The sequence below is a fragment of the Xenopus tropicalis genome, chromosome 2 (assembly GCF_000004195.4).
Source record: "Xenopus tropicalis strain Nigerian chromosome 2, UCB_Xtro_10.0, whole genome shotgun sequence".
Lineage (NCBI taxonomy): Eukaryota > Metazoa > Chordata > Amphibia > Anura > Pipidae > Xenopus > Xenopus tropicalis.
In genome coordinates, this window is record NC_030678.2 from 93,555,368 (window position 1) to 93,572,120 (window position 16,753).

Sequence of the window (16,753 nt, forward strand, 5' to 3'; positions counted from 1 at the left end):
TATCAGGTCTCTGGCCCTGTTTCAAATGAAGGGTGGGTGCGTCCTAACAGTCCCTGCCAGAAGCACAGCAGGAGGGGGATAGCCAATCACAGCCTTGCACTCACAAAAGCAAAGACAGGCTTCAGTTCCCTATCAGGTCTGCCTAGTTGCTGATTGGTTCCTATCCTACAGTGCCGTGAACTGAGAGCCGCCGGCTCCCCTGCAATTCAGCCAGCAGGAAGTGGAACAGATGGGTGGGACTTGAAAGATTTTGGTGGAATTTCTCAATAAATAAGTCCAAAACACAACTTTTTTTTAAGCACAATCCTTCTATATTTAGAGGAGTATAATTCACTGGTATATTCTTAATTTTTATATGATATGTCTCCTTTAAAAACTTAAGCGGCTTAAAGTGAAAGGGTTTTTATTGGTAGCTCATCACATATTTTGACAACTATTACTGCACAGACAGTTAATCTGGGCTGCGCCTTGTTCATGAAATATATCTTTTATGAAAGTTGTCAGTAGCTTAGGAATAGGCAGGTAAAGACCTAGGCTTTAAACTGATGTTTCCCTAAAATGTAGAATGATTTGTTGAGCCTTTTGCCTTCAGAGCTCTCGGGGTGTGCTTCACAGTTGCCCACTGCACATTATTCTACAAGTATTGTCAATGACTTTACTGTCTTTTCTGGGAAGGAAACCGTTAACTAAATGTCAGTGGGTTGCTCAGTATGGAGCCATAATATTTTATATTTCTCTTTCCTTATTTGTTGCATTCCCTCCAAGCAGTGCGCGTAACAGCAGTGTACACAAACACTTGTCAACCACACAGAAAACTTTGTATGCAGGCTCACAGTACTCACTGCTCTGCACACACAGTTTTAAAATTCACACAGAAATTGATTTTTGCACTTAGGTGGCACATGAAATGAGAATAAATGCTTCTCTGGGGGATTTAGGTACAGAATCCCTGGCTGTCTTAAGAATTGGTTGTATTTAGAATTAATGTATGCTGATTCTGTTTGTGTTTTTTTCCTAGCTGGGAAGTGACCTTGGTGGCGGCATTGGTGGGAGTCCAGCGGTAAGTGCATTTAAAATGCATGGTCACACAGTACTTATGCCTCCATGTTCCCTTCAATACAAATTTGATGTCAGGAACAGTTGTACAGAATGTCAAAGAAACCACAGTATGTACAGGAAAGCAAGAACAAACAGGAAAATCTAAAAGTGCCATAGTAATTTGATCATTGTATAAATATAGAACATATATTAAACAGAACAGGACTAATGCTTCTAAGTTAAATTCCTTAGATCACAGAGCATTATTATATTGGTTCCCCATTTGTAGGTCCATTCCAGCTTGGGTTTTTGTTTTAATGTAGAATAACACTAAGTAACCGTGGCCAGAAGTACAGACAAGTAAGCACTAAACTAGAATACTGCACAGAAAATGTATTAAAATTGCAAGGACTAACGTTGCCCTTAAATTATAGGAAGGCCATATAACTCAGCAGGTTACAGCATGTGTCAGTATACCTTACTACTGTCCATGACCACCTCAACTCTCCCTTGTAAGAGCTTTCCAGTGGAGAACAATGGTTTACTTAAAGTGCTGCCTAGAAAGCATTGCTATTCATATAAACGAGTTGCTAAAAGGAAGGTATCTGTTCTGCAGGTAAAAAGATGAGGCATTAAACTGTACAGAGCTATTTGCAATTCTTTGAACTGAAAAAAATATAAACTCCCTGAGGTTCATTTAGTTATATTATAACGTAGTTGGAGCAGAGTTAAAGTAAACTTTAACTCAAAAAATGTTCATTCTTTGTATTTGTAAGTAACCGCACAGCGCATGAGAAAGCTGTAATCTACACCCAATTGGCAGTTATAAGGTTGTTTTGCTATTTTGTTGTATCCCAGGTTGGGCAAACCTTCATTCCCTCCTCCGTTCCAGCAACATTTGCTCCGTCCCCTACACCAGCGGTGGTTAGCAGTGGACTGAATGATTTGTTTGAACTGTCTTCTGGTATTGGGATGGCGCCTGGAGGATATGTATCACAAAAAGCTGTATGTTGGTTCTATACATTTATTTCTGTAGACTGTTACTGAGCAGTATTGTTATTGGCTGTATAGCAAATAAACATGCAATCTAACTAGATGAAGCTGCCCAGTTGTATTCCCTCTCTGCCTCAGTACATTTCTCATTCCAGAAACCTGTTTTCCAATGCCTACCAATCTTTCCCAGTCCCCAGCTGATCACACTCCTATTTACTTTTGTTCCTCCTTATACTTTGCTACAGTCTTAGCTGTCAGACCAGAATAGTTAAGGCTAATGCCAAAAGGGCCTGATTCTCAACCTGTGGAAAAACACAGGCCTAGAATCAGCCCCTACACTGGCATCAATTTTTCCCTGTGCCTCCACCGGGAAGCCGACATTATGTTTATCCACAGGCCAAGAATTGGCCCTGTGTGGCATTAGCCTTAGATATAAACATAAAGTGGCGGTGGTGGTAAAACCAGTAAAATTCTGCATTTGGTTTATAATCTGCTTTGAAAAAAGTTTTTTTATAAATAAGCCCACACTTTCATAGAATATAACAAGAAAATTCTTTATGACAAAATTATTTTGGTACTGTCATTATGCTTTCTGTAAAACACTGGGAATCTTCAGATGTACTGAAGCACATAAAAGCAGGTTGTATTGTATATTTGCAAATTCACAGGCCTACACTTATTTCAAAGCAGTCTGAGCTAATTTAAAGTGCATTTAACTACCTTCTGAGTGCAGATCTATGTTGTATGGCTGTGTATTTTTGGAAGAAATAAATTCTAATTATATTTATTGAATTGCAGTTAATGCATTTACAGCTATTGGTACACACTGCTGGTAAATGTATGAGGGTTTATGAACTTGTGATGTAAATAATACCTCTTAAAACTCATGGTTCCCTGGAATTTTTCTCCCAGGTCTGGTTACCTGCTGTAAAAGCCAAAGGCTTGGAGATCTCTGGTACATTCTCCCACAGGCAAGCACACATCTACATGGATATGAGTTTCACCAACAAAGCTTTGCAGCACATGACTGACTTTGCAATACAGTTTAATAAGAACAGGTAAGACACTTAGAATTTTTTATTATCTGTTATGTATATAGGGCTACCATGTTTATGCAGTGCTTTACACGGATTGTTTGTCATTCATATCTGTCCCTGCCCCTGTGTATAAGCTTATAGCCTACGGTCCCTCATCACATTCACCCACAAAGATTAGCTTCTAGATCAGTCCACTGGGTTCTTCAGAATTGCAGTCATTTTTCATATTTTATTACTTTATCTTTCTGGGCTCTTTGTTTCCTTGTGTCCAATTCTATATGCCCCATGGCATATAAATAAAATATAATACAGATATAATGTTAATATTTAACAATATTGTTAGAAAAGGACAAACATATGAGAAATCCACCCAATGGTAACTGATCATTCTTACTAATGCTTCTTCCCATGAAATATTCACATTTAAATAACATTTAGCATAAATGAACTGTTCTGTAGATCTCTGATCTGTGAGCCAGTTTTGAAGTATTTATAAAACACTGATATTTAACACAAAATTGTACAGTTCTGAAGGGGCATTTCAGTACATGCAAACTAGGAACAAATATTGACTAATATAAAGGGTAAAGAAGACCCACAAAGATTGTGGGAAAGAGGACAGACAAACATTTGCATGTTCTGTTTAGTTGAGACTGGACCACTGCTTTTCTTGCCTACCTTAATAGGTGTTGTGATAGATTCATTTTCTTAATGTAATGTCAACTGAAGGTTGCTGTATGCGTGGACCCTGGACAGTTGGATTATGAAGCACACATTATGTCATCTAATTGGCTGATTTACATTCTCTGTGTAGTGCACTGCTTTTCACAGTCTAGCCACTTTTATCCCATGCTTTGGTACTTGTACTACATGGAAGCAGTTGGATTTTGGCTGTATAGCCACTGTAGGGCAGAGTGGTGAGAACCACTTGCTTTCCCTAGTGCTTTATTTACTGCAGGTTCTGAGCTGTTTTCTGTAGCATGCCGACTTCTCAGCACATTTTGGTACAGTAGTTGGCTTAAAGGAGAAGGATTTTACTGCCAATAGATTCACCATATTAGTGCCACCTAGAACACTATTTATTCTGCAGAAAGCATTACCATACCTGAGTAAAGAGCCTTATGGGATGAGGAATCAGGAGAGGGGCGAGAGAAGAGAACGGCGCTGACTCTAAAGTCAGATACCAGAAGAACATATTTACAAAAAAGGAGACAAGAAATACTGTGTTTCTTTTGATAGAGGACTATCTGTATTTACATAGACATTTCTGTTAAAGCTTAATTAGTTTTAACCTTTCCTTCTCCTCTAAGGAATGTTACCCTAATAATTATTTCATGGCATTTGGACTGTTCAGAAGTGTCTAATTTCTTTCTATTTTCCCTTAGCTTTGGTGTCATTCCCAGTGCCCCTCTGGCGATTCATACTCCCCTCATGCCCAACCAAAGTATTGACATTTCTCTTCCTCTAAACACCCTTGGGCCTGTTATGAAAATGGAGCCCCTTAACAATCTCCAGGTAATATATATCTCTTTTTTTACATTACAGTAGTGGTTGTGATCATGAAGTTAATTAGTAGGGGCTGAAGATCTTTATTACCATTCATAACATAAACAGTGTGTGCGTGCATGTATGCAAATGTTTGTGGATAGATGATATTTAACTTGGGATTTAAATAGCTTCTGTAGAATTAATAAAAGTTTTTCATGGAAACCCAGGACCAGGACGAATCATGATTTTTAAAACAATGGAGTTGCCACTTTAAATTGCCGCAACAAAAACCTTTAAGACCATGGATTTTATCACCTATGTAGTGGCATCCAACATTTTTGCATACCAGCCAACACTTTGCTCATAAGCTTGATTGTATTGAAGTTATGATGGGGGGACATGTCATAAAAATCATGTTTCGGTTGTCAGACAACCCTGACCTACATTACTGCCCAACAACAACCTTGGTAGAGCCAGATAGCAGTAGACACAACAATAAAGAACTGTAATATGTGTATAAAGCCGAGGCTGACATTAATTGAAGCAAATTTACTGAATATCCATTTAGAAATCTATGTATTCTCATAGATCCACTTGCTTACTCTATTGATTTTTACTGAGGCATCTACAGAAATCAAGTACCCATGACAGACCTGCAACTCTATTATTGCTTTTTATTTATATTATAGCTTTTACAGTTTGAGACAAAATTTGTATTCGTTGTTTTTTTGGGATTTGATTTTGCAGCCTAGATTGTATGCCTTTTTTTAAACCTACATTTTATGTATATCTTTCGAAATTCATAAGCTACTGGGGGGTCCTTTATAAACATTGGGCATATTTGCACCTAGGCATTAACCCATGACAACCAATCAGATGATTTTTTTCAGTGTTTAACCTGTAGCTGGCTATAAAAACATAATAACTGATAGGTTGCTATGGGTTACTGCTGAGGTGCAGATTTGCCTAGTGTCCATACATGTAGTGGTGCTCCTTCTGCTTATAGATGAAATGTATAACTCCAGTCAACTAATAAAGAGCACTTTATTGGTGCTGAGATCTTTATAAATAAGACCCACTGTCTGTCTAAGGTGAAATTAGAATAATCACACATCACTTATTCTGGCTAATTATGCTTTAAAAAGAAAGCAAAGATGCTACTGGTGTATAATCTAGGTCTGCAGCTACATACTGTTATTAGTAACTTAGACCTGAGGTGTTTAATTTACAGTTTATTAGATAAGGAGTGGGGGCACAACACTGTCTCCTTGACCTCTAACACTTCTGTAAAAGTATCCCCAAATAAAGAAGTATTATAGGGAAGATGTTTTTTTAAAGAAGATGACATTTATTTACATGGATATTGATTAATGCATGTTGAATGCATGTTACTTTTGGAGCACTGCTGTACTGTACATGGGTGTGGAATAAAACAGAACCATAGCACACTTTCATATAACTCAGTGGATAGGAGATGTGTCATTGAAGCTGCCACTTGATGTACTATAATTCAGTTAGATGTAGCTAGAAAATTGACTTGGCTAAGGCCATACTGAGGCAGTGTCCTGTCTCTTGGGTATTAGCTGGCTGTCAGGGTTTCTTTTATTTATGAGTACTCTGGGGAGCACATCAAAAGCTGCTTTCTAAGTATAGTTTGGATGGAGTTAGCAGTGTATTCAGAGTAAATGCTAAATCAAGCAAGCTTCAGGACATTTCTTATCTAAACACATATATGTACACGTGACCCCAGAAGGTTATGTAATGTTTATATTTATTAGCCAATAGTTGTATCATAGTGCAAACATATGATGCGTCAAAAAGAACCTACACACAATACATTTGGATTCTAGCACACACAAAAATACTCAACTGTAATTAAAAAGCCATCCACTTATTTATAAAACTGTAGACAGTTGTTGGTTTTGTGCATGTAGCTGAGAAGGTGAATTCTAAAAGACTGAAAGGCTGCTTTGAACGTGTTAATGGCTGTTGTGAAGCCTGTACATTAGGTTAGGGATTGCTGTGAACCTGCCATAATTCTTACGTTTCACACTACTCTTTTGTGTATTCTAGGTGGCTGTGAAAAATAACATCGACGTGTTCTACTTCAGTTGTCTTATCCCTCTACATGTGCTCTTTGTGGAGGATGGCAAAATGGGTAAGGAAAGATCTGATATGTAAGGTTTAAAGGGACTTCTTCTGTAGGGTGCACATCAGTTTGCAATATTGTAAATTTATCATCGTTTGTTTGGTATTGCATCAATTTCTATTATATTGTACAGCCTATTGTAATGGAGCGTGGTATATTCTGCTCAACTGTAATGATTGTGTTAGTGTCCTCACTAGCTGCTACCTTCTCTACCAAGGACTTGATTGGAGTTTAAAACTCAACAGAGGAGCTATAAAAAGGTATGGCAGCAGCGCTTAGAGATTATAGCCAAGATTTATTGGATTGTATCCTGTGCTGAAGGACATCTTAAAGTTCAACAGCTAGAAAAAGCTGTAAAATGTCCCTAGTAGTAATTTATCCTAATGGATTCCTAGTGTAACAATGCCAGTGGTTAAATCATGACTTATGACAACAGAACCTCTTGCATCTCTTGGACTGTATGTAAAAATCCTGTTATGTGCAAATGAAAAGCATGTTATTCATTATGTCTACCTTCTTTACTGACACTGGAATTTTTGCTCTGTTGGCTTGTGCCATCTATACCAATGGTATTCCTGTTTAGAAAATGAATTAAAAAGAGCTTATAAGGCACAGATCCCACATAAGTCCGAACTCTATTCCTTGAGGTTCCTCTCTCCATGTTAGCGACCCTCACTCCTAGTTTTCCAGAGTCCCTCAAAGGTCCTGGGAGTGGAGTTCTTTGTGTCTTGCACACAACACAGAGGATGCCTTTACCATTAAATGGCTTCTTCCTAAGCAATGGCACCTTGTATTTTCAAAATTGTAAAGCATAATTGGCATTCTTGCCCTCTAGCTTTATTGTCCATTTACAAAGTCCACAGGAGAAACATCTTTTATTTTTCTCTTACTAACTCTTCTATTGTCCTTTTGCACCATCCCAAATGCTTTTTACTTATAATAAACAGGTAAATGAATTGCTTTTAAAAACATCAACCAAAGAGAAATATGTTGCTAAAATAAAGGGAAACCCATTTTAAAAAACTGTTACTCCTGTAAAAATGCTCTCAAATTATAATCTGTCCATCAACTCTTTTTTTAATGTAGTGTTTATTATATCTCCCCCCCCCCCCCCCATTCCAATCTGGGGTTATAGATTCTATACCATAACATTTTATGTATAGATGGTTGGTCTGAGAGCAGTCAGTCTGTAGCCTGAATAGGCCACATTTGCCTTTCTTATAGTTTAGTGAATGTTTTCCCTTATTAACTAGTATGAGCATTTTCTTTATATAATAAATATGCATGTGTTGTCTCATAGAACGTCAAGTCTTCCTGGCCACATGGAAGGACATCCCCAATGAGAATGAGCTGCAGTTTCAGATCAAAGATTGCCATTTGAATGCAGGTAAGAAAGTCCAATAAAGCAGGTTTTGCGTTGGCTTACTTCTAAAATGTTTTTTTGGTTTTTTTTTTATGAATTTTGGATGTTTGCTCCCCTTTTATGGAGAGAGTGAGCAGCACTAAATAGTGGTAGGACTCTTGCCACGCTATCCTTTTTACATAAGCTCACTTACTAATGTAAGCTTTAGGGTTAACACAGTACACAAGCCAATATGATGACAGGTCAGACTAGCATATTTAGGGGTTAAATAAACTTGCATAATCGGGGTAACCTTGAGTTTCTGCTATGGACGACACAGATTTTGTAGCTATGACGTGTTCCCCACTTGGATTCCTTTGATCAGACCTCACTGACATATTCACATGGGAACAATATATATATGAAGGCAGAGTGGCCATGAGCTGCTGTTCTTACCATTTTTCACTGTGATGACTATTTAGCAGCTGCCTGCAAGGGAACTGGATGTTCTATTGTCTAAGTCTGTGCCAGAAGGGAATTCTGCTGAGACCATAGGTGAAACTCAGAGGGTTTACAGATTAGGTTTAGGTTTTTTTTGTAAATTGCTTTAGCCATTTCAGTAGAATAAGTAAGACTGGCCTTATCTATTCTGCTCATTTTTCTGCCAGCAATGATTTATTAGTTGCTTTATTATCCATATGATTTGCTAGTATGGACACTATTTTCAAAAATACTATACTAATACACAGTTGTTCTGTGTTAGGATATTGGTAAATAATATTAGAAATAACTGTATATATATATATATATATATATATATATATATATATATATATATATATATATATATATATATATATATATATAAAATAAAGGGGCACTTTGCAGAGAATGTTTATTCAAGGGTATAATGCCCTCTCCCAGTGAATTCGCTTTGTAATTTCCCAGAGTACATTAACCTGCTCTTTGTGTTTTTGTGCTGTTTGAGAAAACCCATGCACACAGGGGGGAAACATACAGACCATATGGAATTGGTTGGGACTTAGTACCCCAGTGCTGGGTAACACAGCCAGATGATGTAGAGGGCCTTACCTGAAAGGTCTGTGTCTTAATAGTGTTTGTGGAAGGCAGCATGATATTTGGGCAGGTATATGTAATACTCGGTTCGGGATTCGGCCGAATCCAGGCGTTCTTTTTAAGGATTTGGTTTCGGCCGGGTCTGCGGTCCCGGACAAACCAAATCTGAATCCTAAATAGCATACATTTGCATATGCTAATTAGAATTCGGAAAAGGGGCCGTGGAAAAAAAATTTGGCGCGCGCACCTCGATTTTTAACCCCTTGCAATCCTAATGAAGTACATCATGTATAGCTGCTTCTGTCTAAATGCTAATGCTTGACACCAAGCCTTGCATAACCTTGATGTAGTGACCCACAGCAGGGCAGTGGTTAAAGTGTAAATGGCACAGAGAGCCAAGGGGTCATTCCCCATTTCATTTGTTCCCCCCGGGGAGTGCCTTTTGCTTCTTGCCTCTGGAGAAAGAAGCCCAGGTGATATCCTGAGAAGCACAGGGAGCCAATAGCCAAAGCCAATACTGTGCATTAACAGTGATCTAGTTATTCCATGTATCCCTAGTGATTATCTTAGCCCCCTGCACTCACACACCCAGGCCACCTATCCCCCCAGCCCTTGTCTCTCTCCTCCTGCAAAGAGATGGGGATAACATTTTGGAGAGCATTGCTCTTGATTTCAGTTCAGCAGCCTAGCACTGAGAGTGATGCTTGCTAAAAATAGCACCGGGTCATGTGACCATCTGCAGGAATAACATTGTGTGAGATGGAACGTTAACCCATAGGTGCCTGGGGAATACCACTGATTGCTGCAGCTAAAAGCACAACAAAGCGCAATATTCGCTGTAGCAGATCACTGAAGAGTGCGTGTCATTATTTCCCAACATAAGCAAATCAAATCTTTCTGCATTCAGTGTATTCAGCACTTATTATTTCGCAACATAAGAAGCAAATCAAATTTTTCTGCATTCAGTGTATTCAGCGCTGTGTGTTATACATCAGCGCCGTGATGCTTTAGCTGTCTGTAACATCTGTGTGCCCGTGGCAGGGGGAATGACACGGCCTGGTAGTATCTCCTTGGAAATGCTGGCCTGGCTCTTACAGTCTGGATATGTGCAGACATCTGCTTTATCTGCCTATGGCACTCGCTTGCCCAGCCATGTGAAAGATACTTAGTAAATGGGAACATGTTTCCTTTTAAAGGGAAAGTACATCCTAAGCTAGCTGTACTGAAATGATGTGACAAAACACCTCACAGGTGTAGTGTTTTGCTTCACTAAATAGTCCTATTGCTAAAACTCAGCCCACAACACTGCTATTAAGCTATTATTTCTGTTCCGTTACATTTTGATTTTTATGGCTTTCATATTCCTCCCTTATTATACTCCCCATATTAGTATGTAGTAAAACCAAAAAGGACTTTTGTATTTAATGATAATGGTATTAGAATTGTGCTTTTGTTGCACTGTAGAAACCATCACGTGTATCTGTGGTTATTCCAACATGCTCTTTAACATGAGAGCAATTTCTGTTCTATTGTTATGTGCCCTTTGCTGTTATACTTGAATAATCATTTTTTTTTTCTCCAAGCAAAGTATGGCAATTGGCACTGCACTGATTGGTTTGACAATCATGAAAGCAAATCTAGCAAATGAACCGTGTTCTATACATTCCCCTGCTTAAATAGGAGAGGCTTGTATTTCCTATTTAGGAATTTGTATCTCCCTTATTTTATGTAAATGCAAGCTTTTGAAGTAGTTTCTAGATTTCTCATCAGTAAATTTTGGGATATTTGTCTATACCTATGCACCGAGAAAGCCATGTAAGAGGTAACCACTCTGACTTTGTAATAGTTAAGTAAGTGGATAAGGGCTGTATACAGCACGGGGACAAAGATGTTCTCTCTGCACACTGTCTGTATTCACTGTATACAGTGGCACTGACAATAGTCTTTGCTCTTACACAGCTTGTACAGCAATAATGCAACAAACAGAACACACAGGAGAGCACAGCTGTCACCATAGAATTTGTCCTGAATGTGTCTTTTTGGAAGCTGCCACTCTAGTTATAAAATCTTCCCCATAGACTTCAGTGAACTGGAATGTAGTGTGCAAAAACAGTGCCTTCTAGGCTATATTAATCCGTTGCATAAACCTCTCAAACATAGGGATACCAGGGTTAGTTAGGGTGCTGGCTGGTGGGCCCCTGATATCGGGTTCTCTGGTGGGCCCCTGATATCGGGTTCTCTGGTGGGCCCCTGATATCGGGTTCTCTGGTGGGCCCCTGATATCGGGTTCTCTGGTGGGCCCCTGATATCGGGTTCTCTGGTGGGCCCCTGATATCGGGTTCTCTGGTGGGCCCCTGATATCGGGTTCTCTGGTGGGCCCTTATAGTCCCACTCCGACACTGTGTCCATTGACTTCAATTCATTTTGCAAGTTTTTACGTTTTTCTCTTCAAAAAAATTTATGAAAAGGCAAAAATTAGAGGAGTAGATTGAAGTCAATCGGCATTTTTTGCCATGTTTTTTTTTCATACAAAATGTATTTGAGTCAATGGCCGTTTCGCTGATCATTAGTGCCCTTCTTTTAAATGCACTCTTTGTCATTACACCCCTTGTCTTTAGACGTCTAAATGAAAGTTATACTATATCTATTAACTAAGTGATCTGTTTCTTTTGGTATAGACACAGTTTCCAGCAAGCTTCAGAATAACAATGTTTATACCATTGCCAAGCGGAATGTGGAAGGGCAGGACATGCTGTACCAATCCCTCAAACTTACCAATGGTATCTGGATTCTAGCAGAGCTGAGGATCCAGCCTGGAAATCCCAATTATACGGTAAGGCAAGACAAAGCACTGCTGAATTCAGATAAGCTATACAGTTTGTGCTATTTGTGGTATCATCTATATTTAACTGATGGAGCAGACATCTTGAACATTCCTCAGTTCATTAAAGACCAACTTTCTGTGTGTTTTAAAAAAAAAAAGTTTAAACATTTTGAGTAAAAGAATAATGTCTAAAGGCAGTCAGTCACTTGCCTGAGTTTCACCTGGACAGAGGAACATTATAGAAGCCATCATGGTATTAAAACATCTAAAGGTGGTCAAGTCAGGGACAACGGATATGAGTCTAATAATGAAAGCTTTAATATAAATTAATACATTTGTAGTTGGCCTAGTAACCCATAACAACCATGCACATCACTCGCATGGTGAATGCTGGAATTGACATCAGCAGGATTAGGTGCAATTGCATCCAATTTGCAAGCGCAGTTGCCTTAATCTTGATGCATTGACTGCAGTTGTATTACACGCAACATCCTCTGGCAAGCACAACAATGCTGGAATTTTGGGGAAAAACACATGCCAACTGCACTTTAATTTGCACTTTGCTCACTACACTAGCAGTTGTAAATGTACTCTGTAATGTATGTTTCCCCATAATGAAATACTTCTGCTGTAAAGGAAAATAGGTGTATATGAGCTGTACATTAGTGCAGCTCATTAAATAATAAGTTACACTTATCTGGAAGTCTGCAGGTATGTAAGTGCTCCAATTTACAGGCTGCACTTGTGTTTCTGCAAATATATGTGATTTAGTCGTAAATGTAGAGTACTCATGTTCCATGCTGGGTCCATGTTAATAGGGTAGTCTGTTACTGCCAGGTGTGGGGCCAGTTTGTACTAAGTAGAGCTGGTAGGTTAGTTTTCAGGACTTCATTGATGACAGGCTTATTCTGATTGGCTGGTAGCAGCCATTTCTTGACCTTGAAAAAAAAAACTCCACTGACAAAATATTAGGGAAAACAGATGGAGATTCTCTGATATGTATATAGTTCCAAACATCTATTTTAGAGGCTTTCAATGTTTTTACAAGAAGGTCCTAAAATCCACCTCAAAGCCTGTTTAGTCTCCAATTTGGACAGGGCAACTACACTAAAGACCCAAACACATTGTAGCCCCAACAAAATAAGAACATTTTTATATTATGACAATTGAAAACCTGTATGTGATAGCAAAGTAGAGAGAGTGAAGGAATATGTTATATTGTGAACCCCCAGCTAGATAAACATATGTGCATGGTGTGGTACTTTGAAATAGGTCATTGTCTTCCATCAACCTGCTTGCAGAACCTTTTTCAACTATAAAACATTTATGAAGAATTTACAGTTTAAAACAAAAAACCTTCACAATGCATGCATTCTAGGCTTTACTGTTCTGCGGATAAAGGGAATAAATGAAGTATTTTCATTTTCCTTTCAGCTTTCCTTGAAGTGCCGTGCACCAGAGGTCTGTAACTATGTTTACCAAGTGTATGACTCTATACTGAAGAACTGAATGCGAAACTCCTCAAATGAACCTGGTCCTACATATACACTAACTCTGTCTCTATGTAATCTGACTCAGCTATACCAATGACTTCTTATTTTTTGTTGGAAAATGCAGTCCATGGCTGTTTCAACAGGAAACCAGCCTTTAACATCTTGATTTTTGGACCATTTCAAGCACTTCTGATTTAGTTATCTATTGGTCTCCAATGTGACGTGGGTCCACTTAACTTTTAATGCTATGAGATGATTAAGCCTGTTTGGGTTATTGTTAGACACCTATCAACTGCAGCCCATCAACTGTATTCATTAAGATTGGAAATCCAACATTATTCAGGTGTTTGTCTTGTATCCCATTTAGCTGACTGCACAATGGGTAAATGATTTATTCCGCAGTGCTAGATGTTTCCTGACCAAGACATTTCCATATGACCCAGGTTAAGAACCAGTTATTGTGATTGTGTGGAGTTGCTTAATGTATTATACTGGACGCAGTAGTAGCTAATAGCTCCCTTTACCTGATGTTAGATGAAATGTTATATGCAAATTGGTTCCAACCTTTTTAATTAGCCTAACCACATATTATGTAAGTACATAGTGTCTATCTTGTAACTTAGTCACTTTTTAGAACTTGGTAAACGTAAGCAGTCTTTACATGTGTTTGTGCCACTTATATACCCACCTCTTCTGTGACACTGCTTCTCAGCATTGCCATGCATACATTTACATTCCGTGCCAATGCTGAAGGTATTCCGAGCTGAATAAATATGTTATATGTGTATTGTAAGCAAAGAAAAAGATCCAATAAAACGGAATATGTTTCAGGAAAAAGACTGTGCTGGTTTTCAATTTGCATGAAAATTGCGGCTTATGTTTGTCTATGAAGATTGTCATTCATCCAGGTCATGATATACAGCAGCTAGTAGAAATTCGTCTAAAGCAACTGGACTGAGTTTTCTTGAAAACTTTCAGCACTCATGAATGCCTTTTTTAGTTTGGCTGAGTGGCAGGGAATATTTTGAAATGAAGGGATAATATTTTGGGGAAAAGATTTCAAATAAAGTAAGCTGGTTTAGTAGCATCATTCTGCTACAGTAAAGGATGTGTGTGATCCTTGATCCTGTTTGATTGTGTGTGTGTGTTCATTGGTTTATAATGTGGCAACATATTCTGCCACCTAATACAAAGATTACACCTCATTCCCTACCCCAGTGGAGTTTACCATCTAAGTATACATGCACCAAATCCTGGATTCAATTCTGAATTCATCTGAATCCAGGCCTTTTTCAGCTGGATTTAGATTCAGCCAAATCCACGTGCCTGAATTTACCAAATCCAAGCTCTTAAAATAGTGACTTTGGCCACACGAACAAGGAAATTGGATTTTTGTTCCTTACCCTATCTTGCCTATGTAAATTCAGTTCAGGATTTGGACAAATCATTAAATCCCTAAATCTAAGATCCTATCCCAATCAAGCACACCATTAACCTGCCTGAATGGTTTTTTGAGTGTGGGAACCCATAGTGTTACCAGTAGAAAATCCACACAGACACAAGGAGAACATTCAAATTGCTTGCAGATCTATATATATATATATATATAGCACAATCCAAATTAGATGCCGCACTCACAGGACTTAGTAGAAATAAAGAAAAATTTATTTGATGGAAACACGTCAAACTAACGTTTCGGCCGTATCCACAGCCTTTCTTTGAGAAAGGCTGTGGATACGGCCGAAACGTTAGTTTGACGTGTTTCCATCAAATAAATTTTTCTTTATTTCTACTAAGTCCTGTGAGTGCGGCATCTAATTTGGATTGTGCTACATTTCTTCATACTGCACCCAGGCATACTTTGACCTGGATAAACGTGAGTGCCTACTTGCATGCATTCTTTATATATATATATATATATATATATATCAACAGTAAGTAGACTATGTAATAACTGTGGTTTGAGTTTGAATGCCAGAGAGCCTCATGTCACCCCATCTTGTGAGAACATCATTAAACTATGCTTCAAAGTAGGAGTCACACAGTAAGCCCTGTCTCTGCATTAGAAACATTATTGTTCTCGTAGCTTTATTACACTTTAAAATGGATTGCATATCACTTTTATTAAGCTGTAATGCGGGCCAAGACAAAAGGTAGTTAATCTAAAGGGAATGTTCATCCTCCCTGAATAAAGCCACTCGGCAAAAATATCTGAAAAACCATCAAGCAGGACGTCAATGTTCATCCATGCTGTGTAATGAAGGCTGCAAATGGCAAAGGCCTTTTGTCCCTGTGTATAATGAGGACTGAAACAGATTGGTGGTCTTGTCAGTCTCAGTGGGTTAGTTACAGGTTCTTATAAGCTTCTGGGAAGTGCAACTCTTCCTGCAGGTAAATGACAAAAAGGAAAAAATCAGATGGTTGATTCCCTTATGCTGCTTGCCAAAGCGCCTCAAATTAACCCTTGCAAGTAAGTGCCCGTGTGCCATTATCTTACCCTGTAATGTGGATTCTGTAACTACAAGAATTCTTACAGCTATATACTGATTTGAATATCATCCAGCTTTAATGTAAGAAGTAAGGCTGAGGAGTAATCTCAAAATAATGAAATGTTCCTTCATATTAATACAGGTTACATTCCAGGAATATTTTCCACTAAATCAGCAGCCTCCTCTATCTTTAACTATGGATCACTTTTAAACTCGATCCCAATCCTAATTCATTTTGCCTCTTTATAGGTCCCTGGTAAGGCCTCACCTTGAGTATGCAGTGCAGTTTTGGGCTCCAGTCCTTAAGAGGGATATTAATGAGCTGGAGAGAGTGCAGAGACGTGCAACTAAACTGGTAAAGGGGATGGAAGATTTAAACTATGAGGTGAGACTGTCGAGGTTGAGGTTGTTTTCTCTGAAAAAGAGGCGCTTGCGAGGGGACATGATTACTGTGTACAAGTACATTAGAGGGGATTATAGGCAGTTGGGGGATGTTCTTTTTTCCCATAAAAACAATCAGCGCACCAGAGGTCACCCCTTTAGATTAGAAGAACGGACCTTCCATTTGAAGCAGCGTAGGTGGTTTTTCACGGTGAGGGCAGTGAGGTTGTGGAATGCCCTTCCTAGTGATGTCGTAATGGCAGATTCTGTTAATGCCTTTAAGAGGGGCTTGGATGAGTTCTTAAACAAGCATAGTATCCAAGGCTATTGTGATACTAATATCTACAGTTAGTATTGATGTTGGTATATATAATTTATGTATGTGAGTGTATAGATAGGTCAGTATAGGTTTGTGTGTGCTGGGTTTACTTGGAAGGGTTGA

At 38.6% G+C, this 16,753-nt stretch overlaps 1 protein-coding gene across 2 annotated transcripts in view; it reads left to right on the plus strand.

Moving 5' to 3' along the window:
• The window catches only part of ap2b1 (adaptor related protein complex 2 subunit beta 1), a 53,390-nt gene extending 39,112 nt beyond the window's left edge, over window positions 1-14,278 (plus strand). For both annotated transcript variants that reach the window (NM_203875.1, XM_012956660.1), the window contains 8 exon segments: window positions 1,019-1,060; window positions 1,897-2,043; window positions 2,944-3,089; window positions 4,454-4,583; window positions 6,630-6,714; window positions 8,006-8,092; window positions 11,803-11,957; window positions 13,383-14,278. In NM_203875.1, coding sequence (NP_989206.1) covers window positions 1,019-1,060; window positions 1,897-2,043; window positions 2,944-3,089; window positions 4,454-4,583; window positions 6,630-6,714; window positions 8,006-8,092; window positions 11,803-11,957; window positions 13,383-13,457 — 867 coding nt within the window. In that variant the 3' untranslated portion in view covers window positions 13,458-14,278.
• The last annotated feature ends 2,475 nt before the right edge of the window (window positions 14,279-16,753 follow it).